Source organism: Mustela lutreola, chromosome 3, assembly GCF_030435805.1.
Source record: "Mustela lutreola isolate mMusLut2 chromosome 3, mMusLut2.pri, whole genome shotgun sequence".
Classification (NCBI taxonomy): Eukaryota; Metazoa; Chordata; class Mammalia; order Carnivora; family Mustelidae; genus Mustela; species Mustela lutreola.
In genome coordinates this window covers 116,172,138-116,198,942 of record NC_081292.1, presented here as the reverse complement: position 1 = coordinate 116,198,942, position 26,805 = coordinate 116,172,138, and the positions used below count along the sequence as shown (strand labels likewise).

At 36.7% G+C, this 26,805-nt stretch overlaps 1 protein-coding gene across 9 annotated transcripts in view; it reads right to left on the bottom strand.

Moving 5' to 3' along the window:
- R3HDM1 (R3H domain containing 1) overlaps positions 1-26,805 on the bottom strand; it is a 204,340-nt gene that overhangs the window by 131,870 nt on the left and 45,665 nt on the right. For 7 of the 9 annotated variants that reach the window (XM_059166718.1, XM_059166720.1, XM_059166721.1 and 4 more), the window contains exons 2-3: positions 2,018-2,226; positions 369-579 (exon numbers count right to left, since the gene is read on the bottom strand). In XM_059166718.1, the coding sequence (XP_059022701.1) occupies positions 369-539 (171 nt within the window). In that variant the 5' untranslated portion in view covers positions 540-579; positions 2,018-2,226. Of the gene's footprint in view, positions 1-368; positions 580-2,017; positions 2,227-18,292; positions 18,468-26,805 lie in introns of those variants that run through there. The other 2 variants (XM_059166719.1, XM_059166725.1) reach the window with 2 other exon arrangements.

The following is a 26,805-nucleotide window of genomic DNA, read 5'->3' as shown; positions in this document are numbered from 1 at the left end:
AGAGAACTACAGTTTTTTCAACCTTGCTTATTCTGCTCTCCTTTAAGGGCTTTTAGGTTAGACTCTGTACTCTCACGACACTAACAGTTGCAGAGTGGTATGAAAAAGTAGAAAGCCAATTAAAAAACATACTGGCCACATACGAATAAAAACAATTACATTACAAGTAAATACAAAACAAATTAAAGATATAAGCAATTCAAAGAGCTACACTCAACAAGCTATTCCAGAACACTGAAAACCAGCTGGTCAACATGTACCAAAGGGTCAATTTACCCTTTTACAATTCTGAAAGTATGTTTGGTATGAAGAGTATAACTACATCTTGAGTATTTAGTATTTGTAGCCAAAGAGAAAATCCTGTTTACCTGCAAATCAATATTGTTGTCAATACAACGTTCATTCTTCTCTGCCAAAATCTTCCCATAGTTTTCTGATTTGATAAGATTTTCAACTCTGGTTGTATCTTTCACTTCTGCCTCCAAATCCTTCATTGTTTCAGTTTCATTTTTTACAGTAACAGTATCAGACATCCTCATCAGCAAAGGTTATTTTAGAATTCTACAGGGAACTTGAAGCCTTAGCAAGAAAGGGAAAAAAAATTAAATTCAGTTTGAAACATGTCTTAAATTCACCTACTGTACAATATTGACTAAGCGCCCTCTATGGTCCAGGAACAACATTGAATTTACATAGGTAGAAGCAAGTTTCCTGCTTTCAAAGAGTATAGAGCTTAGTGGCAGAAATACACAAATCTAAAAAAAGCCTAATACAACAAGCTAAGAGCTATAATAAGGATACGAGGTAATTCTGGTGCACATATCGCCCTTTTTCTTTTTTTAAGATTTTTATTTATTTATTTGACAGAGAGAGAGAGAGCACAAGCAGGGGAAGCAGCAGGCAGAGGGAGAGGGAGAAGCAGAATACCCCACTGAGCAGGGAGCCCAATGCCAGGTTTGATCTTCATTATTATGAAAAAGGCATTATAATTTAGACACGTAGGCACCTGCACATTACCACTTTTAAAGGGTCTTAAGAAACATTAAAGGAGTGAGCCATAACAAAGTGAAACGTAATGTTGTAGAGTTATAAAAAATACATACTTAGATAACATGAGAAATCTTTTTTTTCTAAAAGGATGTCAGGAGTATCATCCTGTAAGAAAAATGTGTTCCTATTATAGCTTTCATTTAGGTTCCTAAAGTTCTAAATTTCTTGAATTTTCCTTCAATTCCAAAAGGAAACAATTAAAAAATAAATAAATAAATAAACAGCAACATGGTATACAAAACATAGCTGGGTTGTGCATTAACAGTCCGCTTTAGGAATCAAGCACTGAAAACTCTCCTCACTAATGTGAATCAGTGCCTAACAACACAGTATTACCAGACACTCAGGAAATCAAATCCATAAGATGCCATATATTTCCATATATTCCTATATATTCCATCCATATATTTCCTATCTTTAGTGAGGTTAAGAAAACACTGGGGACCTTATACTGGATATATCAGATAAGAATGTATGAGGGACAGGTGATGTTTAAAAGGAGAACTTGACGTCAACAACTTTAATTTTTTCTAGTAAGTTTAAGGTGCATGACCTAATGATTTGATAGATGCATATACTGTGAAATGATTGCCACAATGTATCACTTAACATAATTACAATTAAATATCTAAATAAATGAAAAAATATCTAAACATCTAAATAATATCTAAAAAATATCTAAAAATCTAAATTTCAGAAATCCATAAAATGGATTTTTGACAACCTGAAAAGGGTAAAAAACAAAAAAAAAAGAGGGAGAAGTAGATCCTAGAGTCACAGACGGACTAAAAGGAATTTAAATCTTCATTAATTATATTCTATACCAGAGTTAATTGGCTTATTCTCAACACAATATGGTTACTAAGAGGTAGGGCATTTCTTAAAATACTCTGGCTCTTTGCTTTTTCTATTAAGATTTTGAAAGAAAAAGGTATATGTTTTTCTCTCAAGTGTTAAGACAGATTACCTGAAGTATCCTATGGAACTGGGATTGCGGTGTCCCACAAAAATAAAATAAAGTAATCCAAGGTTCTTTTTCACAGTTGTCAGCCAGGATGTCAAGTGTATTGAACCATCTGGAATCTGGCAGGAGGAGTCCCATGTCCTTGTCACCACTGTAGATTCCTGGGCTGAAATGGACCGTTGTGGATCAAATATATCATACCTTTCAGTGTCCTAAAGTTAAAACAAAAGGAAACCTTTTAACAAAATAGCCAAGAGAAGTAGAACACTATATAGTAATTTAGAAATTAAAAATGCTACTATTGGTGAATTTATTATTTTCTTGTCCTAACAAGAAAATAGTTATGACATGTATTGGTTTTGTGAGCCTGAAATCACTCAGGGCACCTAGAGAATTTAGCAGTAAAAGCAGAGACGAAAAGAAAGCAAGGGAACTAATATATAATATATAATAAGAATTTAGCATTTGGTCAGTGTTGTAAGGGAGGTAACTGTTTATTTTATAGATAAAGGAAAAAAGGTTTGCCTAAGATTGTGACCAAGAATGCTTAACTCCAAGAAGAGTTTTCTTCCAGAGCTACAATTCTATGGACTTACGGGAAGACTGTAATTTTCAGTAATGATCACACTCTAGATTTTTAAGAGTACAAAGAAGAAAAGGTTGTAATAAATCATTTAACATTTTCAAAGAAACCCACATTGGTCTGTTAAAAAGGAAATGTCTATAAAGGGTAGAATCACTATTTTTAAAAGACATCTGAAGTGCTAAAATTCTTTCAGTGTCATTTTTTTTTTAAGATTATTATTTATTTATTTGACAGACAGATCACAAGTAGGCAGAGAGGCAGGCAGAGAGAGAGAGAGAGGAGGAAGCAGGCTCCCCCCTGAGCAGAGAGCCTGATGTGGGGCTCGATCCTAGGATCCCGGGATCATAACTGAGCCGAAGGCAGAGGCTTTAACCCACTGAGCCACCCAGGTGCCCCCAGTGTCATCTGCTTTTAAAGTCACTTTCATTTTATGTTTCTCTAGTGCAAAGGAATTTATTATAGCAAATAAACAGCTCTAAAAATCCTACATAGCTTTCCCATTTTCCTTTGACAGCACTCTTGTCAATAAACAGAACAGTACAGTTTAAAGGTGAAACACTTGAAAATAGTACGGTGTAAGCACAAAGAGATAATAATATTGCCAACCATGCATCACAGAGCCATTCACATCTTATACTAGCTCTTCAAAAACTATTTTAAAATATAATTAATTTAGAACCCTGATATAAATTCAGATCAGTTTTCATGTCTCAATTTCACTAAGAGATAACAGAAAGGAGGAATCAAGGAATGCCCAAGTTGTTTTCTGACATTGCCTTCTCTGTTTCACCGAGGTTGCTAGGCCACTAAATCAAATAACTTCTTCTATTAAAATTTTTACCAAAAAAAAAAAAAAAAACCCAAAACCAAAAAATAATTCAATATAATTTTTCTAATTTTTAACTTTTTCTCTCGTAAAATGGTAGGCACAAGATGGCAGCACCCACTAAGCACCCAAATTATTGTGGTTTTGTTTTAGTAAAGTGACCTGTGATTCAATCATAAATCCTTTAAGTTTGAAATTGTGAAGCAAGGCTATAATCTATATAAGAAAATAAAAGGGGGTGCCTATATGGCTCAGTCAGTTAAGTGTCTGACCCTTAGTTTTGGCTGGGGCCATAATCTCCAGCTTGTGAGATGGAGCCCTGTGTCGGGCTCCACGCTGAGTGGAGCCTGCTTGAGATTCTCTCTCTCCCTCTCCCTCTGCCCCTTCCCCTGCACACACTCTCTCTCTAAAGTAAATCTTTAAATAAATAATAATAAAAAAAGAACTAAAAAAGGCAACAGCTGCAAGGGGTAATGAAGATGAGGCACAATGTAAAGAGGCAAACACTCAGTTCTGAGGAACCCCCACTGAACCTTTGGAACCACCTAGTTGAATCTTACAATTTACCATGCAAGCTATCAGCACTAAGAAGTCCAATGACCTGCCCAAAGTCACACAACCAATGTGATAACCAATACTTGTCAATATTCCACACCACTTGACAAACTAAAGAAATAAATGTTTCTGAACCAAAATGACCAGTTATTATTTCCTGGGAAAGAGATAAGGATCAAGTGCATTGCCATTTTATCAAAGTTTAAAACACAGCTCTACCAGTTATGACTTAGGAAATCACTTAATCTTTCTGAGCCATAATGAAGGAGGAAAAGGAACATTTCACTCATAAACTTATTGGGAAGACAGTTTATAAAAAAGATTTATTTATTCATTTGAGAAGGAGAGAGAGTGAGTGGGGGTAGAGGCAAAGGGAGAGAATCTTCAAGCAGACTCTGTGCTGAGCAAGGTGCCCCACGCAGGGCTTGATCCTTTGAGTCATGAGATCACAACCTGAGCTGAAACCAAGAGTCTAATGCTTAACCAACTGAGGCACTGAGATGGTCCAAGACTGGATGCCTGCTCACTTTATTTATTTATTTATAAAGATTCCCCCCCCCCCCTTTTTTGGACAGAGACACAGTAATAGAGGGAACATAGTAGCAAGAGTAGCAGAAGGAGAAGCTCCCTACCAAGCAGGGAGCCTGATGCAGGGTTTGATCCCAGGACCCTGGGATCACGACCTGAGCTGGAGGCAGATGCTTAATGACTGGGCCATCCAGGCGCCCCTGAATATTTTAAATAAAAATGTTTTCCTCTCCACATCTTCAAATAAAGAAGATTATTTAGCTTTTGGGTACTCACTAAAACAAAAACTTTTTTATCTTGGCATAATGCCTATACATCTGGAGTTACTTAAGGCTGTATGGGCATGTGGGGGTCAAGTATGGGAAGCTACAAAATAGGGATGGCATATGGTGTTGCTGCCGTAACAATTAGGAGTCAATTACATGCACCACCCTTATGTCACAAATTGTTATACAGTAAGTGAAAGTGATTTTAAAACGTATATAAATTTGGAAGTTACTACAAGCAGAAAGGCAACTTAGAGAAAGTCAGCAAAATGTTGATATTTATTAAGTGCATACATGTGAGTTGGTGATATTTAAAAATTGTCTCAGGGCACCTGGGTGGCTCAGTCAGATAAGCGTCTGCTTTTGGCTCAGGTCATCATCTCAGGGTTCTGGGATTAAGCCCCATGTCAGGCTCCCTGCTTAGTGCGGAGTTTGCTTCTCCCTCTCCCTCTGCCCCTCTCTCAAATAAATAAATGAAATCTTTAAAAAAAACTGTCTCAATCTATTTCAACCTAAAAGAGATGGATATATGTGCTCAAAATTCACATTCAACTTTGAATAAACATTCTTGCAACTGCTAACATGTTACTAGGAACAAGTCAGAGATCTGATTATATATAATTTCTGTGCCACCAGGTAGACAACAAAAGATAAATGCCTGTATATATAATAAAATCTTCAGAACCACATGCACAAAAAGGCTGGCACCCACCTGGCACTACAAGCAAAAGGGAATCAAAGGTAAAATTAACGATCATTACCTAAAAGAAGAAACTCTAAAAGTACAAGGAAATATAAGAAGTATATATATTTTTAGATTTTTAAATTTATTTATTTGTCAGAGAGAGATCACAAGTAGGCAGAGAGGCAGGCAGAGAGAGAGGGGGAAGCAGGCTCCCCGCTGAGCAGAGAGTCTGATTCGGGCTTCGATTCCAGGACCCTGGGACCATGACCTGAGCCAAAGGCAGAGGCTTTAACCCACTGAGCCACTCAGGTGCCCCTATAAAAAATATCTTTATAATTACTTGGAGGGAGAGTCCTTACCAAGCATGACATAAAAATCTAGAAGCTACCAAAGAAGTATAAATAAAGCTTATAATAAATTTTTAATATTTCTGTGTGAAAAAACAAGAGATTAAAAGGCAAATGATAAAATAAAATCTATTTCCAACTGAAAGGGTCAAAGTATTTAAAGTAAAAAAGCTTTTATAAGTCAAGAGGAAAAAAGAGAGAAATGGGGAATAGGCAATCTACAAAAGAAACACAAATAATTACCACCAAAAATTACTAACTGGTGAATAGCTTACCACATGCCAGGTATTCTACTACCTTTCATTATTAATAAATTTAGAACTTATAACAATTCTAAGTAGGTCCTGTTATCACCCCTGTTTTACAGATTAGGAAATTAAGGCACAGAGAAATTAAGTGATTTTGTCCAAGGTCACATAGCTACTCAGTGTGGGGACAAGGACATGAAACAGGGCAGACAGGTGTCCCACTCCAGGCTCTCACCCACAATGCTCTATCATTCCTACATACAAAGAGGAGGGGCAATATGTATTTAGAGAACACCTTTATTTCAAGACTTCTTTCTTCGTTTTAAAATGATTTATTTATTTGACAGAGAGAGAGAGAGAGAGAGAAGAGAGAGTGTGCTCACACAAGCAGAGGGAGTGGCAGGCAGAGAGGGTGAGAGAAAGAAGCCGGTTCCCTGCTGAGCAGAGAGCCCAGTGTGGGGCTGGATCCCAGGACCCTGTGATCATGACCTGAGCCGAAGGCAGACGCTTAATCTACTGAGCCACCCTGGTGACCCTAAAGAGTTTTTTTTTAACACGTACTAACTCCCTTAGCATCATATTCATTACAAAAAGCAAACTTCACCTTTTCACAGGGATAGGAGCTATGTATTGTTCTCTGCTGCACAGCAAGACAGCACTGTTAACTTATTAGTTGTCAATAAAGCTAATCACTACTGAAATATCAGAACTGCTGCATACCATCGAGTTTCTCTTAACCTCCCTATCTCTTGTAATCATCAGTATCAAACAAAGTAAACCTGGTTGGTACTAAGGATTCAGTTAGTGGCTAAGGAACATTGTGAAACCTCATACTTTACAAATGATGACTATGAATACTTAAGTAACTTCCTCAAAGAAACAAAGCAAGACAGAATTGGGATCAATATTTGAAAAGACAGACTAGTATATGCAATTCATGAATGTGTAGTTTCTTTAGTGAAAATTTCAGACAGTATTTTCAGCAACAAAAACACAATACTGCTAATTCAAAGGATCACTTTATTATGCCTGGGGTCTGATGTTAGGCATTTACAAAAATAAATAGTCTACTTCCACAAGAAGAAAATCAGTTTATTCTAGGTTAACAAAACATCAAAAACTCAATTTTGTTATGGGGAAAAACTCTGGCTCCTACAGGTAAAAACTAAGTACTTTGCACATGGATATTGAGAAAAAAAGAATTATATTACTGAAGTTATTTGAAACAGAATTTGGCAAAGCACACTGCATTTTTTTCCCCTTATGACTACCTGGTTATTCAATGTCATTTCATTAGATGAACACAGTGCCTACTTCTTCCCTCAGAGCAAAACATGTAATCAGGCACCGGCATTTATAACATAAACCAAGTTGCAGAAGACCAACATACACCAGATTCTTCTCTTAAGGGTTAGCCATCAACACAACCTATTGGTCATGGGCCTTTGGTGAGAAAGACAAGGAAAATGGTTTATCCTGTATTTATAAAGAATGAAAATTCATTGGGACGCCTGGGTGGCTCAGTTGGTTAAGCAGCTGCCTTCGGCTCAGGTCATGATCCCAGCGTCCTGGGATCGAGTCCCACATTGGGCTCCTTGCTCCGCAGGGAGCCTGCTTCTCCCTCTGCCTCTGCCTTCCACTCTGTCTGCCTGTGCTCGCTCTCGCTCGCTCTCTAACAAATAAATAAATATTTCAAAATGCTAAATGTCTATGTGATTTATAAATAGTTACTATCAACCAGAAATCTAACAAGGAACCACAGAAAGCAAGAAGCTGCAGTATTAGCTATGTTTTACAAGAGTAAAAGAGAAAGAATTACCTTGACCTAATGGGAATTGGTCAAACTCGAAAGAGATGGTTAGCAATGACATTTATCAACAAATACATAAAATAATTTTAATATGATATATAGAGAGGGTAAAAAACTTGGTAAGTTGAAGAATAGGCACAAATAACTTATTAGTTGAGTTCCACAAGAATATGAAACAAATTACATTTAGAGAAAAAGTGATACACAGAGGTAATATCTTACAAGAACATGTTGCTTTCTCAATGGAGAAATGGGGAAGATAGGAAAAAGAAGCCCATTTAAAGGAAAGAGAGTACATATGCTGGGGTTGAAGAAAACAAACAAACAAATCTGATGATACCCAGAAGTGGTGATGGCATAGGGAATGGGAACTCTCAGCCGCTATGAGTTCACTTTAGTAAATAATCTGTGATCTCGAAAGAGGTTTAAATTCCTCTTATGCTACAGCCCAGCACTTGTACTTCTCCACCTACGCACTAAATAGACACATATACGTGCATGAGGAAACACGTACAAAAATATCCGCTGAATTGTTTTATTTAAAAGCAAAGTATGGGAAAGACCCAATGTTTACTAACACCGGCACTGATTTTGTTTTTTTAAAAAGTATGAGAACAGTAGTAAACTCCTACTGCACAGTATGATAAACGATTAAAATGAATGACCTAAAGCTGTATCAATACAAGTCTCCAAAAGAATGTTAGAATGTTTAATGAAAAAGCAGAATTATGATTACAATACAAAGCAACTTAAATATTTAAAAACCACACAAGCATTGACAGTAAAGGTACAAATCTATTTCACACAATTCTCTCTGGGAAGGGAAAGGAAAAGGTTTCAGGTGAGAAAGAAAAGGGACTTTAATCAAGGTCTTTATTATTATTCTATTTCTTTAACAAAAAAAAAAAAGACCTGTAGCAAATATAACAAAAGGTCAGCATTGCTAATTTTGAGTAGTAAGTACTAAATGTTTGCTAGAATGCTCCTTTTTTTTGGTCCTGACATTTTTCATTAAAACATGTTCTAAAAACAAACAACAGGAAAATAGCACCAAAGGGTGGATATATTTGAAGTTAAGATTAGAAGTTTACTCTTGATCTCATGAGGGACAGAGAGCCTGAATAACGGGAATTTTAAGAGAAGCCATGGAGAATTATTTGTTACAATTGTAGATGGACTCTGTTCTAACAGGTAAACTGTTTTAAAAACTGTGGTGTAAAGTGACTAGAGCATAGCAAAGGACTGAGCTGAAAGGGAAAGAAGAGATTTCATTCATTCATTCTAATCTTTTGGTTACTATGTGCTAATAGCACTGCTCTAACTACTAAGGATATAGCAGTGAACCAGGCAGACAGGACCCCTTTACTTACAAACGCATGCATTCTACAGCAGGGAAAAACCAACAAGACAATTACAGACAGTGATATGTACTTTGAAATCAGTAATATTAACAGGAAACTCTGATATACCTATTATTATTCACAAAGCACTATTCTCAAAGCTTTCCCTGTATTAATTAATTTAATCCTCATAATAACCCTATCAGGTTGGTACTCTTATTATCCCAATTCTACAAATGAGGAAAGTGAGGCAGAGAAAGACTAATCAGCTTGCCCAAGGTTGTTAAGACTACTGAGTGGCAGAGTTAGAATTTGAATTCAGATACTCTGGTTCTAGGGCCCGTACTAGTAGCCATTCCCTATATATACTGCTTCTAGAAATGAAGAGAAATGACAGAAAGTAACTACTTGGGGGAAGCCAACTAGTTATAGGAGCGGTCAGGGAAAAGGTTAGGGTTGTGATAACTGAAATAGTTATGACACAACACAATGAAGGTGTAGGTGGTGCTTGCTACCTACAACCTAGGAAATATCTGAGGGGAGAAAAAAAAAGATTTAGTGCAGAACAATGATTTCAGTAATGAACAAAGTAAGTTTAAGGTAACTTCGGGACATTCAGGTAGAGAGATCTAACAAGATGTCGAATGACCTGGAGCTAAGGAGAAAAGGCAGGGCTGATGTTATTTATTTGGGTAGAATAATTGTATAGATGGAAGCCCTGAATTATCAACATAGATGAAACTGAGAAGGAGTCACCAAGACAGACAAGAAGTAGGCTTAGCATAGAATCCCCAGGGCACAAAAAACCCTTAAAGAGATGAGTAGGGAGGTGTAGGAACAAAACGTCTACCAGATTTGTCAACAAAGTTGGTACAAGATGCAAAGCTAATGCAAGACTGTCAGTATGGAAAGTGTGTAGGCCAAAGAGAAGCCAGAAAAGAAAGGAGAGAGATAGAGGTGAGAGGTTTAAGAGGAAAAAAGAGTAAGAATGAGAAGGAAAATCTGAAGTGGAAAGAAATTAAAAAAAAAAAGTGGGGTCCGAAACACAAATAGAAGACACAGACCTTAAAAGTATTCATTGTCGGGGTGCCTGGGTGGCTCAGAGGGTTAAAGCGTCTGCCTTTGGCTCAGGTCATGATCCCAGGGTCCTGGGATCCAGCCCTGCATTGGGCTCTCTGCTCGGCAGGGAGCCTGCTTCCTCCACTCTTTCTGCCTGCTTCTCTGCCTACTTGTGATCTCCATCTGTCAAATGAATAAATAAATAAATAAAAGTATTCATTGTCTTGAGAACCTGAACGGAATATGGCAGGAAACTGAGGGAATTCATATCGAATAAATACCTTTTCTATTTTACCTAGAACACTACTTGATGGAAGTCAGGAAGTTGAGATGGCTGTAGGGTTTGGGGAGAACCGGGGGTACAGATAAATCTTGGAATGAGTCTCTAAGGAGACGGCTCATTACAGCTGACACTTATATCCAGGACCATTTAGGCACAGTTCTTCAGAAGTTTGTAGGCTATAAGAATTAGGGTTTCTATAATTCTGTAACTGAGGTCAGTGTAATGGGAGTGATTTAAATGAGATAGTTCAGGTGCAGTTCGGCTATAGAATAGGTCAAATGCCTTTCACAACCATTCCATATCTGACTTTTTATCACTGCATGGTACAGTGCTTGAGAAACCTAATAATGCCAGGGGTGCTTGGGAGGCTTAGTTGGAGAAGTGTCTGACTCTTAATTTTGGCTCAGGACATGATCTAAGGGTTGTGTGGCTTAGAGGGGGGACCCTGCTTTTCTCTGTCTTCCTCTGCCCCTCCCCAAGCCCATGCGTGCTCCCTCTCTCTCTAAAAAATAAATAAAATCTTAAAAAGAAATCAAATCAAAACAAAACCAAGTCAAAAGGTAAAAAGTTAGAAATTAGGAGAGCCAGAGTACTAAAAGAATTCTACATGTATCTTTAGATAGCAGTGGTCCTAGTTTGAGCCAAAGCAGAAGCTAAAGGGAATGTTTTCATTTGTGAACCAAAGGAGCAGAGAAGTAGGGGACAAAAAGCTTATTTTTTAAAAAGATTTCATTTATTAGATACAGAAAGAGAGAGATCACAAGTAGGCAGAGAGGCAGGCAGAGAGAGAGGGGGAAGCAGGCTTCCTGCTGAGCAGGGGGGCCCAATGTGGGGCTCAATCCTAGGACCCTGAGATCATGACTTGAGCCAAAGGCAGAGGCTTAACCCACTGAGCCACCCAGGCGCCCCCCAAAACCTTTATGATACTCAGGTGATGGAGCCCAGAACAGAAGACTCTAGGGGCTGTGGTACCCTGAAAACTAATGCTGGATGCTCTAGGAGATGCAACCTTGGGCAGGGACATGAGCAAATTTATGACAAGTACTATCAAAACTGGTAGTGTGGCAGAGAAAGACAAAATCAGAATAGTATACAAGAGCTGTTCAGGAGCTCCCAGGAGGTAACTTGGGGCATCCCAGGGTAACCTGGCAAGATTCTAAAGGCACTGAGATATTGGGAGATGAAGGCAAGAGACAATGCAATAAAATGAGGGCCATCAATGGCACTCCATTCTTGAAGTGTTTATTAACTACCTCTTAATACAGTGCTAGTGAGGATAAAATATCTTTTGCCTTAATTCTAAACCCATCACAGTCCTGGATTAAACTGGGAGCTCCCTACTTTTGTGTTAAATGTAGGATTGAAATAGATCAAGTTCTAATAAGCTCTTTTGACACATAACAAAAACTCTTTTAAAGACTACAAAGAGAAAGAAAGACTGGTCTTACCATCTGATCATGCTTTGGGAAATTAACCACGAATATTTAAAGGTATAGATTCCTGGAAACTGAGCACAGATAATGAGGATGAGAGAAGAACTTAAGATAATGGGCATGTAAGGAGAGAGAACATAGATTTTTATTGAGAGAGAACATAGATTTTTATTGAGTTTAAATGATTATAGTTCATTCTTTAAATAGTATATTATCTACTCAGAGATGCTTCTAAGCAATGGAACTGGTTAGAGGGAACTGGTTGGAGGGAGAAATATCAATGTATTCAGACTTGACCTCAAGTTTTTTCTTCTAAATAATGAGAACCACAAAAGTAAATTACTTACCTAGTACAGAACATCAAGCAATATTGCTAGAGAGTAAAATATTGTATAATGGAGAATTTGGCTGGCCTTTGTCCTTGGTTCCTGGGAGGTAGCTTCTAAATCCTTGCTATGGGAGTATCTGTTACTGATGGTGTGTCTTGATAGTTCACCCTAATGAGCTGCTCATGGTAGGCCCCAAAGTGGGTTTATGCTAATGAATGATCCAGGATGGGGACAGTCACACCAGGAAGACTAACTAGGTAATTAGCAAGTTGGGGTTTGGAGCCATGCGATATCTGCATGACTGCTTAGAAGACAAGGGTGGGGTGGGAGTTTTGAGTTCAACTGCATGGCCAATGGTTCAATCTTTCATTTAACAGAGCTCCAATAAAAACTATGAATCCTGAACCCTGGGCGAGAGTCCCTGGACTGCAATATTCTACATATCATCACATACCACTGAATGCGAAGATAATGCATCCTAACTCCACAGAGAGAGGACAAGGAAAGCTCTGCATTTGGGATCCTCCTAATCTGGCCCTTTGTTTCTTTCCTTTGGTGCTGATTCCATCCTTTATAATAGAACTACAATTTTAAGTACAGCACCTTCCTGAGTTCTTTAAGTTGTTCTTGTAAATTATCAGTTCTGAGAGGGTAACAGGAAACTTCACAGTTAACTGGTCAGAAATGAGGATGGCTTGTGTCTGAAGCAGAGATTTGTAGGTGAAGTTAAGCGCAACTCTGGGTTAGCTGGTATAAGAAGTCATTGAAATTATCAATCTTTTGCATTGTCTAGTCTCACATGTTACATTCCTTACTAAAGTATTTTGTGATGGTTTCACAGCATATCTGTAGTATATAGCTCATGAATAAAAGTGAGCATCATCATGAACATAATCCCAGTTTCTTTACTCAACCATTCATAATGCCATCAATGAGAAGGTATAGACTCTCCACAGACTGTGCCAAGTGCTAGGATATCCCATAAGAAACCTTTATAGTCTTTGTGGTATTTTAGCTAGACTGTGATGTGATGTTCCCCCTACTCATTCAAAATTCTATTTCACTTGGTATTTTTTTCTCTGTAAAACTAATATAACTAAATGAATTCACCTCCATGTACTTTTTAGCCATGACTAGCATTTCACTTTTATCAAAAGATCACAATGAAAATTCTTTGAAGGCCTTAGAAGTATTAAGCTCTGTCATCAAAGAGTCTTAGTAAAACTCATGCTGGGCTTCTGGAACATGTATCTAATCCACCCAAAGTTTCTTTGATGGCTTAATATATTTCATCAACATGTGAAACTTCATATTCTCTCTAGCATTTGAATCAGTAGACTTAACAACCCATTTCCTTCTTACACAAAATCTGTTTCCTTTATAGGATTTTAATTTAGGTTACACTTGGCAGAATTCTGTTTTATAACTACTAATATGCCACCCTTCACTTCTTCAACTGCCAACTACATTCTTTCTAACAAAGGATCACATCCCTCTTTCAAGAAAGCACCTAGGGATTATGTTCGGAGGGAAAAAAAAGAGCTCAAAAATGTTTTATTTCTTCTTTTGGTCAAAGAACATTTCATGGTCAGTAAAAATAGCTTAAAAACAGCTTAAGGTAGAACAGGTGTTGTCTTTCAGTTGCCCTCGTCTACCTTTAGACTCTACAAAAGGCTGTGTACAACAAAGTGCAAATACTTTTATAGCTTGAGGATGCTGCTACTAGGCATGAGTGAACACTGCTGAGACCTTCATGGTCTCTAGCATTCATACTATACACCTAACTTGTACAATGAGCAGATAAAATTTCTCTTTAAAATACCCAAGGTTCTGTCCAATTTAATTGGTTCAACTGCCTATGGCTTTGCACACCATGAATAAATTCAGAGTCTAATACATTTCAGACCTAATTTTTTAAGGACTTTTGTTCATTATTGCCTAGCCATGTCCACCACATCAAATTGTTTTAGTAGTTATTAATATAAATTTCTTGCTTTCTTTACAACTGTCTCATTGGAGCTCAATGGAGGCATGCAGTATTCAATTATTTTGGCATTTATTTTAGATATATTAAAAAAATTGTGGTTTAAGAAGCACTTTGAAAGTACTGATCAAAGAAAACATTCTGCTGTATCTCTCTGGTGATCCCATATTGTAGTCTGACATCAGATGTATATGGTAATCAGTCATTGCATATGTTCAAACTACTTGAAAAAAAACTACATATGATTTTTGTGGAAGTGCCTGCTGCTGGAGGAAATCATTACACCCTTCTAAGCATTTGAAGATAAAGAGAAAATGTTAAATCCACACAGATTGAGTAGTGATTTATAGACACCATAAAGCAGTAATTCTTAATTATTTTTAGACCATGAAAGGATCCTCTTGAGAGTCCTATTAAATCCAACAACCCTTTCTGTAGAAACGTAGCACTCATACTCGTGTATGTTCAGAGACATTTTTGCATGTGCTTCTCAGGGTTTCTTAGTTCTCTAGAAGCATATACATGAATCCTAGCTAGCAATTCTTATTTTATATTTTACATGTAATATTTTTATATGCATGTTATACATAAAATATAGAATATATGTTCTATGTAAATATATATTCTAAAATATTCTATCTATAAATAAATACATATATTCTAAAATATAGAATATGAATTTATATATATATATAATTGCATACACACATTTCCCCTCCCTTCATTGGCCCTCCCGCTCCCCCAAACCTTGCTCTGGTCAAACGAGAAGGTGGGGCTGGATCAAGAGACATTAACTGGGCTTCAGGCTTCCCTCTAGTCACCAAAGCACATCTGTACAACTCTATGGCTTAGAGGATCTCAGTTTAAAAAAATAAAAATCACTGTCTTAACTTTATTAAAGATAACCTATATCAATTAGAATAAGCGTTGGTCAGCCAGAGAGGTGTGATGAGAAGGTTTACAAGACAATGACTTTTCTGTCCTATTTCACTCCCACCCCACAGGACCAGGAGTCTGATTTAACAGCATAGAAGCAAACTATAAGAAGCAGGGCAGGAATCAAAAGAAGGTAGCAATGACAAGTACTACATAAATTTTAGAGGAGGGATACATATGAAAATGACATTTAACTCCGTTCTGAAAAGATTCACAGCTTTCTTTGCTTTTTAAACATATATAGTTTGTTAACTGTGAATTTTTCTTCCCTGATAGTTCTAGTTATCATGAAACCATGATGCTATTTGAGATATACTATGTCTTCATCAAACTGCTGTCTCAATCTGCTTTTACAAAACTAAGCAAACACAGTATAATGGCAGTTGCTTGGTTTGTGATTATGTAAACAGGTATATGATAAGTGAATTTTTGTTCTTCAGAATATTTTTAAAAAACTGAGACACTAACAACAAAATCTTGAGGAAAACATTTTAAAAAATCCTGAAAATCTTTAAAAACACACAAGGGAACTCTGTGTACGATTTTTGCTGTTTCCTATAAATCTATAATTATTTCAAAGTAAAAAGTTAAAAATGAAAGAAAAAAAATCCCAACATATGTCCAAGTAACAGTTTTGGAAAATATAGGATGGTATAAAAAAAGCCATACAGGTATAAAAAAATAAGTTTATCATAACCTGGAGCACCATCATGAGATGGGATATTGTCTTAATTATCTTGAAAAGTAATTTTAAAACTGCTTTCTAAAAATCTTGAAAAATACAAAAATTAAGAGTAAAAGCTTTCTCTTTAACAGTGTAAACATGTATCTTTGGAAGGCAAAACATTTTAATGATAATTTCAATATGTGATCTTTTCAATCCACTTGTAAGGCATGAAACATAAGTTTCTAAAAATACAGAAATTGAGACAAAGGGTAGATATCTGTTTATTTAAAATATATTTGATTATTTACCCATTAATATCTTTTAGAAAGCAGAGTTTAATTAACATAAATTAAAATGCAACTAGTAACTTATTAATTAACCAAAAAAATTTAAAGTCAAGTGCAGATCTGGTTCTAATGAAAAGGAAAAACTGTATGACAATGAAATTTACAAAGTACATGTGTGTGAGTAAAGCTTGGACAGGAAAGATAGAAAAAGATCTTGACGGTAGGGTGGAAAAGTGAGCAAAATGCCAAGAGAGGGAGGGAGGGACACAGAAAGAGAAGGTCAGCCAGGGAGACCGGGAGAGACAGAAATAGGGTCAGAGAGGCAGGGAGGAGGTGAGGCACGTGAGTAAGAAGATGGTAAGCGAGGAAGAAGAGGTAGAGGAGAGGACAGACAGAAAGATGGAGGGGGGAAGAGGCACTCTCAGAACCAGAGACAAAGGCAGAGGGAGAGACAGAAACAAACATAAAGGGAGAAAAGGATAGACAGAGAAAAAGAGGGAGCTACAGAGATAGCTAGACAGGGACATGGAGGTAAAAACAGAGAGGGAGATAAGGAAGAGGGAGAGTCAGAGGAGCAGAAAAGGAAAGAAAAACAGGGAGAGAGACCCTGAGATACAAGATAGATGGACAGAAAGGGACAGAGACTGAGACAAACTGGAAAAGACCAATGGGCTAGGGGAAGAAAAGAGGGAGAAAGAAGGGAGAGAGAGGAAGAGACACTCAGAAAGTCTCTCTCTCTCTCTCTCTCTCTCTCACACACACACACACGCACATACACACGGGTGGGGCAGGGGAAGGCAGAGAGAGATGCAACCAGAAACCTAAGGGAAAAAAAAAAGAATAAAAAAGAGGAAAGGTATAAAAAAAATGTAGAATGTGAAAAAGATGGGTGAAAACAGTTGTAGACAAGATTCAGAGTACCTGCTGTGTAATTTTTTTCTTTTCTATTTCTCAACATAAAACTTCAAAGAAACCCTGAAGCTTAAAAGAGAAATGATGAAATCCTCCTGGCATTAGGTTGAAATAATGTATTAGATAAGAGACCCTAATTTTATTAATAGCTATTAATATTTTCATGATCCTAATTACTTACACAGTTAGGAATGAGAAAGAAACAAAAGAAAGAAGTAATGATATTCAGCACTGATAACAGGCAATTTAGTGATTTTCTTCCTGTTTCCTCTAAAAGAGATGAGTTATTTCTCAGGATCAAAATTACTTTCATATGGGGAGGGGGTTTGAAAATAGCACAGCAATTTCATATGCTGGTAAAATTTTGCCTAATTCTAGGTGAAAAGGGAGCAAACTCAAAAACCTTTCAAACGAGCCAGTTACACTAATAGACATATTGTAGTCATGTCACTCTATCTTACCTCTAAGGTAAGAGTCCTGTTTTGAAGAATTAAAAAATTTGAAGGTATATGTCAAAATTTTTAGACAGTATGACTAGAAATAAGATAGTTCTTAAAAATTACAGAGTTTTATTAGCATTAGCTCTTTTGCAATGTGGTATGATCATGCTAATCAAAGCAATGACATTGCTATGTATCTAGGTAGTGCCCTGTTATAAGCGCTTTAAAAATTATTCTACCTCTTCCCCCAGAAGGATAAAAAAAAATTAACATTAGCTTTTAAAGTTAAGGTTCTTAGTTTCTTAATTTTCAAAAGAGGAGTCTCATCTACACTGCATTTATTCCACAAATAAATTTTTAAGATTCAACAAGCCATAAGCATATCTTTTCATGAGGAAATTGAAAGAGAAATCATTTCTTCAACTGCTATACACAAATAATAAGGAGCATACAGGTAAACTGTTCAATCAATACAGCACAAAGAGTTATCACAAATTTTGGGGTAGGGAAGGAAAAACTTGTCCTCAGCTAAGAAGTAAATGAATCCTACTACTCATTCTATCAACCTAAACAAATCCACCTTTGCAAAAATAAGCAAAAACCATTTTTAAAACATGCTGTCATTTTGGACATGGTAAGGATTTTACCACACATGCCCCTAGCAAAATTATGGCACTTAGTGACACGAAGAATAACTTCACAGAATTGATTACCTTTTGTACACATTTAGCAAATAAACAAAGAGTCACATACATACCTTCATTGTACTGGCATTCGCTTCATCATAGAGAGTGAATGAAGATGTATTTTCCATAGTATCTGTAAACTGATGCTCTGCATTGCTCCTCTACAGAGCTCACCGCACACACAGACAGCTGATTAGTCAGGCATTGGGAGAGCGCTGCTTTAGAGCAGTCTAAAGCACTTGCCGAGGACTCAGAGACAATAGAAAGTCAACAGCTGTATGTTGTGATGTCAGTAACACTCTAGCCAGTCACCACCAAGAATATCTGAAATGCATCAGAAGCTATATTGAGCTCTTCATTAGCAATTCAGGAGCAATGATGCAAAAGCCCATGAAACTGTGAATGTGCAAAGGCTGTCAGGATATTTGAGATTTCTCGCTCTTCAAATTTTTTTGCACACTGATTCCTGACCTCACACTGGTGAAAAAAGTTAAGATAATTATCTTCTTCTCAAATTCCCTAAAACAAAATGTATAGAATCTAGGCGTGGTTAATACATCAGGTTTTTAATAACTCTCTTTGACACTTTTAGTATTATTAGCAAAAAGTCTATAAAAAACAAAGAATCTGCCTACGAAAACTGACATCCCATGATTATTTTGCATCTTTATACTGACTTAATTGTCACAAAGGAAGAAAATGCAATTAAGAGCACAATTCCTTATTTGTTAATTTGTTTTTGCTAAAATTAAAATGAGCTCGCTTATTCTGGCAAGAGCATTACTTCTTCACACCAACAGATGGAGACAGCAAAAGAACTGAGATCAGAGGACAATTCTGCCTTGTGTCAGATGCTTGTTGTCTAGATGAGCTCAAGTGATCGACTTATAAGAAAAGGAATGAACCGAAACCAAGTTAAAAACAAAAGCAAAAAACAACAAAAAATACACAGCTTATTAAACATTCAACAACTAGGAGCAGACGCACAAAATGAAGAAAACAGACAACCAACTGTGTCTGTTGAGTAAAACACCAAATAAGCAGACAAGTGTGTTTTTTAAATTCTAAGCATTGATTTCTCTGATAGCTGGGTAATGCACACGCTTGTTTCCCATTCGGCGAAACAAAGATCATACTTTCTGGAAGCACACAGGAATCTTGTATGGATCCTAATCAGACAAAGCTTATACATTACTTGTACTACTGGAAGAAAAATGTATCCCACCAAGCAGACATACTGCTTTTTCTGCCACTAAAAGGTTAAGTCTTAAAGAATTGATAAGCCCTTACAGCCTAACAGATCATCCGTGCACAATATATTAACTAGCAAACAGCAAAATAAAGACACTGACTTTTTAACTTGGAAATATTATTCCTCTCTCACAAATAGGCTCTATTTCAGCCCTATAACTAACTTAATATAGATATAAATCCACAAAACCCTTTCTAACTATACAAACAAGAAAGGTGGTAACAGCAGCTATTATCAGTGATTTTTGACTGAGAGGTTTCACGTTAATTTAAAGTTCCTCAAAATACCTACCTCCCTAGATTACAATCCTTACCATGCCCTGTACTCTTCAGTATTTAGATGTGTTCAGAGGTAAAAATCAAGCCTGAATATCCCAAAACAAATATCCAAGTTTCTGACTTTTCCTTATATGGTTACTGCTTTTATCAAAGGGTACAAATGATTTTTTTCCTCAGAATCTGTTACATATGAGAAACATAAATTCAAGGCAGCTTTTCTTAAAAACCAGAATAAAGGCTTTTGTTATGAAACAGATGGATACACTAAAATTAAGAATGATGAAGGAACCTACTGTTATTGTAACAAAAATTAAAAAGAGTATTCCTACTAGTCAGATGGGTCAGGATAAATCTACTTGTATATCGGGATGATAATGTTCCACATGATTCTATTTTCTCTCTGAACTTTGGACATTTTTAGGCCTTATAAATTCAAGAAATTTTGAATTAGTGAAAAATCGTAACTAAAAAATTTTAAAATGTAGTTATACTACTGTCAAGTAGATTCTGAAGGGAAAGGACTTAGATGTTAACAGTGAATTCCATGGATAATGAACCTTTCATTTAGGAACAATCTACACCTAGCCAATAAGACACAGAGCCTTCAATATTCCTTTTGGATACTATACCATTAATAACCATTAATGGATGCTATTAGAATTAATTAGTAGGTCATCTTGTCTGCACCCTTTAAGTGTTCCATACAAATAAACAGTGAAACAGATTTGGAAAGGTTTCTTATGATGTCTTGGAAATGTGCTTAAAACACGCCAACAAGGTCAGGTAACAAAAGAAAACTTTCAAGAATAAATCCTCAGTAAAAGAAAGATGAATTAAAAAAAATTCATTTTGGGCGCCTGGGTGGCTCAGCGGGTTAAGCCGCTGCCTTCGGCTCAGGTCATGATCTCAGGGTCCTGGGATCGAGTCCCGCATCAGGCTCTCTGCTCAGCAGGGAGTCTGCTTCCTCCTCTCTCTCTCTCTGCCTGCCTCTCTGCCTACTTGTGATCTCTCTCTGTCAAATAAATAAATACAATCTTTAAAAAAAAATTCATTTTTTGCTTAATCTCAAATTTCATACTGTACTTCTTAGAATGTTCAGTAATGTCCTCTGTAAAACCTGAAGCACACTGCCTCTATTAACATAGTGTTTAACTGTAGTTATGAGGTGAAAACTTAATTCCCAACCGAATTATAGGAACTAGGGCAACTATGGGACTAATAACAGAAATTTAATTGTCTAAATCTAATTACTGACATTCCCGATAAACTTTAACTTTTTATTGCCTTAGCTCTCACCTGACTTTTTAAGTCAAAAACAGCATTTGAATCTAGTCCTCTCACGTATTTCCCAACATTATTAATAAAAAGAGCAAATAATTACCATAAGGGACATCTTATGTCTAAACTATTTTTTTTTAGAAAGTTAACATTTTCTTATAAGAAGAAAATCAGTATTTTGCAATTAGTAATGCAGTAAGATTCTGGCAAGTGTCAGAAATATATGACACAACCTATTGGGTGAAAGACAGTTACTAGACAAGATATTCTTCAATTTATGATAACTTTTAATTACAAAGAGTAAAAGGTATGTTTACAACCTGCAGACTCTACCTTAACCAAGTGATCAAACTTAATATCACCCATTAACAGGAGAGACAAACATTATAGGCCTCCTGATGTAATGTAGTAGGGGACAAAAATAACCACCTATGTAATATTACTCTGAAAATACATAATCTGAACCCAGTCGTGAGCAAACAATCTGACAAATTTATATTGTGGACCACTCTACAAGACAGCCAGCTTAAACTCTTCATATATCAATATTATGAAAAAAATATGCAAACTTATGAAAGACTAGAGAGAGATGACAATAAATATAAAGTGTTACGTTTGACTGGATTCTGATTTTTTAAAAAAAACTATGAAGGGTATTTACAAACAACTGGGGGATGTCAATCATGTGATTAGTACATGAGTTGAAATTTCATCAATATTAAAATTTGGGGGTATGATAAAAACACATTAGCCAAAGAGACAGAACAAGTGAATATGGCAAAATATTAAAAACTGGTAAAACCAGAAGGTATTTGGACACTCATTATACTACTATCTTTAAACTTTTCTGTAAAACCTTTTCTAGCGGCTTTCTTTTTTTGTTTTGAGATAAAGTCTTAATCTACCGTAGCTTTTTTAATGCATGGAATTTGACACATCTTTTAAACTGTGAGAGCACTTTTATTAGGATTATTATTTTTTTAATAATGTTTTAAAAGGGGGGCAGAGTGACTGTCATAAAGCATTAATCTATTAGCAAATATATTTTCTTTTTGAAACCTCTGTAATTTGAAGTAAAAATACTTGACTTTGAAATATTAAAAAATAAGATGCAGAAGACATTATCCTGCTAAGGGAGGGTTCTTTCCACTATTCTATGCCAAAGGGTTTTTACACCTCCCTCCACCACCTAACACACTCCTTGTGTTACTGAGTAAGTTATCTCTCCAAGTAGTATTCTGTGCTAGAGACACATTTGAACCCTGGCAATTTCCTCATTTCCTTAAGATTCTGCTACTTTTACTGAAAATGAAATCATGCAACATTAAAAGAAGAAATTCATTTCCTGTAGCCTGTTTTTTTCAGCCCCCTCAATAGAAACACTCATTTCCAATAATTGTCAATAAACAATAAAAGTACTAAAATCTTGAGTCTTGGCTTGGTCAAGGCACTTCTATACAGATTACACATCTTTAGTAAAATGCTTTCGGAAATAACTAATAGAATTTTATACATTTGCAATGGACCTCAGAAACACTCTTACCTAGTCCCCACCTTATTTTATAGTTTGGAAACTAAAGCTCAGAAGTAAAGTGACATGGTAACTGCCTGTCTTAATGTAAACTGGATAGTAGCATAAACTAGCTAATTGGATTTTTCAAAGACTTATTTATTTGGGGGGGAGGGGCAGAGGGAGAGAGAGAAAGAACTCCCCAAGCAGACTCCCTGCAGAGTCCAACTTGGGGCTCGATTCCAGGAACCCAAAATGACTTAAGCCGAAAGCATGAGTCAGATGCTTAGATGACTGAGCCACACAGGGACCCCACTGATTAGATTCTATAACAAGTTTCTATCGCACACTACTTACAAGTGGCCCCAAATTAATCTGGCTTAATCTGCTGGCTTGTTTGCTCTCAGTGGATTTGATAAATTGCAAAGGTGAATAATATAAATGCGAAGGGATTATGTTCTTCATGGGTTCTTGTGAACCATGAAGTTCACTTTTTTTTTTTTTTTAAAGATTATTCACTTACTTATTTGATATATAGAGAGAGACAGCAAGAGAGGGAACACAAGCAGTGGGAGTGTGAGAAGGAGAAGCAGGCTTCCTGCAGAGCAGGGAGCACAATGCGAGGCTCGATCCCAGAACCCTGGGATCATGACCCGAGCCAAAGGCAGACACCTAACGACCGAACCACCCAGGTGCCCAAGATAATGCATTTTTGACAAGAATACCACAGAAGTGAAATTACACCCTTCTCAGTGCACTATATCTGGGCATACATGATGTTGCCATATTGTCTTGTAACTGGTGATTTTTACTTGGATTACTTATGGTGGTGTCTCCCCTGTTTTTCCTATACAGTTGCTATTTTCCCCTTTGTAATTAATAAGTATCTTGTAGAGAGGCATTCAGTAACTTTGAAAACATTTTGTTTCTCCTCATAATTTTGCTCATTTTAGCATCCACTGATACTTCTGCATGCAATAATTACTACAATGCTGTTTGCCCAAGGATGATTTTGATTTCCTTCTTCTCTTCTGTACTTATTGGAAGTATATAGTTATTGGACCACTGTAAGAAAGCACTATCCCTTCTCGCTCTTCATATTTTATATGTATGAACATTTGAATACGTATTATAACCTAATACTATTATATAATATTATAACCTAATGCCATTATTTTAAAAAATTACTTTCTGGTACTACATGATGTTCCAGGTTCATTTGTATTTTCTGGGCCCCAGACTCAGAAAAAAAACATTTCTCCAAGGATCCATGTTTCCAATTTTTGGAAATAGTATTTCCAGAGGATCTGGGCACTGATATGCTCAGTCTGACTAGGGTCTCAGTGCTCTTTGTCCCTCTCAAGAGAGAGAGATAGATATATACATTCATACCTCTATATTTATTTTTGTATTTCTGCATTTGTATATGCGTTCAATCCCGGCTTCCTGATTTAATGATATGTCCAACTTCAGTGAAAGACTACTCTAGACTATTCTTTTCACTATCTTTAAGTGCTTTATCCAACAGCGAGAAATCATACTTTTGTTATCTATGATATAATCACTTAGTTGTTGAAACTTAGTATACAAAAAAGTTAGTCTCAGAACTCCCAACCAATACCTCTGGGAGAACACAATTAGTACCCAGAGCACAATATTTGTTCTTTTTGCCTTTACATAATCAAAGTTTCCCAAGGTTACTTAGTTTTTCTCTTCCCCACTCAATAACTGTACTTATGTTATTCATTTGTAATATGGTCAGGTTCATTCGCTAGCATTTATATTCCATTTTGGAATCCCTACTCCCACTCCTCTGCCTGCCCAAACACATATACTGGGTTGGTTTTTATTTATTTTCGGAGTTCTAAGAGTCAGAGTTATAAAGAAAAGTATAGTTGGAGACATGTCACTTCCTCCTCATCCCAAGAATCTCATTCCCACTAACCCCAACCTTTCTACCACATTCCCACTCCTTCTCTATAGGAAACCAATTTCATTAGTTTTTGGTTTATCATTCCTGTATTTTTTGCACAGATGAGTAGGCACATGTATATACATCTCTCTTCTAACACAAAGAGTAGCAAAGTACATAGATACTTTTATACTTTATTCTTTTCACCTAATTGCACTGCAACAGTTCAGAGATACTCCTCATTCTTCTTTTTTTTTTTTTTATTCACTTGACAGAGATCACAAGTAGGCAGAGAGGTAGGCAGAGAGGCGGGGGGGTGGGGGGCAGCAGGCTTCCCTCTGAGCAGAGCCTGATGCAAGGCTCGATCCCAGGACCCTGAGACCACCTGAGCCAAAGGCAAAGGCTTAACCCACTGAGCCTCCTCATTCTTTCTTATAGCAATACAGTACTCTATTGTGTGGCTTTATTATAATTGATTCAGCCGTTCTCCTGTATGGGCATTTCAATATTTTGCAACTAGAAATGCTCTTCTAAAATGAACAAACCTGTCCATATGGAAGTGTTATCTTTACAGAAGATTTCTACAAGTGGGACTGCAGTGTCAAAAGTGCATATGTAAGGGGTGCCTGGCTGGCTCAGTAGGAGAAGCATGCGGCTCTTGATCTTGGAGTTGTGAATTCAAGCCCCACATGTGGTGTAAAGATTAAATAAAAATTTTTCAAAGTGCATATGTTTTGGCGCACCTGGATGGCTAAGTTAGTTAAGCATCTGCCTTCAGCTCAGGTCATGACCTCAGGGTCCTGGGATTGAGCCCCATGTTGGGCTCCTTGCTCAGCTGTAGTCTGCTTCTCCCTCACCCCCCACTGCTCTCCTGCTTGTGTGGTCTCATTCCGATAAATAAATTCTTTAAAAAAAAAATGCATGTGTATTTATTAGGGATTGCCAATTGCCATCCAGAAGAGCTATGCCAGCTTGCATTTCCACCAGTGTGTAATGAGAGTGCCTACTTCCCAATAGCCTCAAAGAGAATGTGCTATCATTCTTTTTAATTTTCATCAATCTGACCAGTAAGAAATGTTATCTCAATGCTGTTTTAATCTGTGTTTCTCTAATTTTAAGTGAGATCAAACTTTTAAAAAAGGATTTAAGGGTCATATTTATATTGTGAGTTGTCTAGGTCTTTTAGACATTTTTATCATGTTTTTGGTCCTTTGTTTCTCAATATATCTGTATTTTATGCCCTTTAATTATTAAGAGTTCATGGGGAACCTGGGTGGTGTAGTCAGTTGTGTCAGACTCTGGTTTTCATTCAGGTTGTGATCTCAGGGTCATGAGTTCAAGCTCCACATCAGGCTCAGTGCTCAGCCTACCTGGGACTCTCTCTCCCTCTATCGGCCCCCAATCCCACTCCTGTCAACCCCATACACACCTGTGCACTCTCTCTCTCTCAAATAAATAAATCTTATAAAAGAAGAAAAAAAGAGAGCTCTTTACTAGCCTTTTGTCTGTGGTATATATTGACAATAGTTTTTCCTAGTTTGTCAGCTGTCTCAACTTTCCTCATAGTGGTTTTTGCCACGTAAAATTTTCTTATTTTTATGAAGTCCACTTTATCAATCTTTTACTTCTGGACTTTTGAGCCATAGCAGCACAATATTTCCATACACAATGGTTGAACAAGAAAAATCCATTTTCTTCTTATATGATCTCTCTGTCTCAGTCTTTCCCTCTTTTGAAATTTTTATCCATTTGCAGATTATTATTATTATTTTGGTAACAACTTTATTGATATATAATTCATATGCCATACAATTCAACCATTAAAAGTATCTAATTCAATGGTTTTCAGTATATTCAGTTGTTCGACCACCACTACTACCAACTTTAGAACATTTTCATCACTGCAAAGAGATTAACTTTTTAAAAAATTAACACATAATGTATTGTTTCAGGAATACAGGTATGTGATTCATCAGTCTTACACAATTCACAGCGCACACCACAGAAAATGCCTTCTCCAATGTCCATCACCTAGCCATCCCATTCCTCTCCTACCCTTTTCCCCTCCAGCAACCATTAGTTTGTTTCCTGAGACTGAGGTCTCTTATGGTTTATCTCCCTCTCTGGTTTCGTCTTGTTTCATTTTTCCCTCCCTTCCCTATGATCCGCTCTGTCTTGTTTCTCAAATTCCTCACATCAGTGTGATTCAGTGTGAGCATATGATAATTGTCTTTCTCTGATTGACTTATTTTGCTCAGCATAATACCCTATAGTTCCATCCATGTTGTTGCAAATGGCAAGATTTCATTTTTTTTGAAGGCTGCATAATACTCCATTGTATGTGTATATACCAC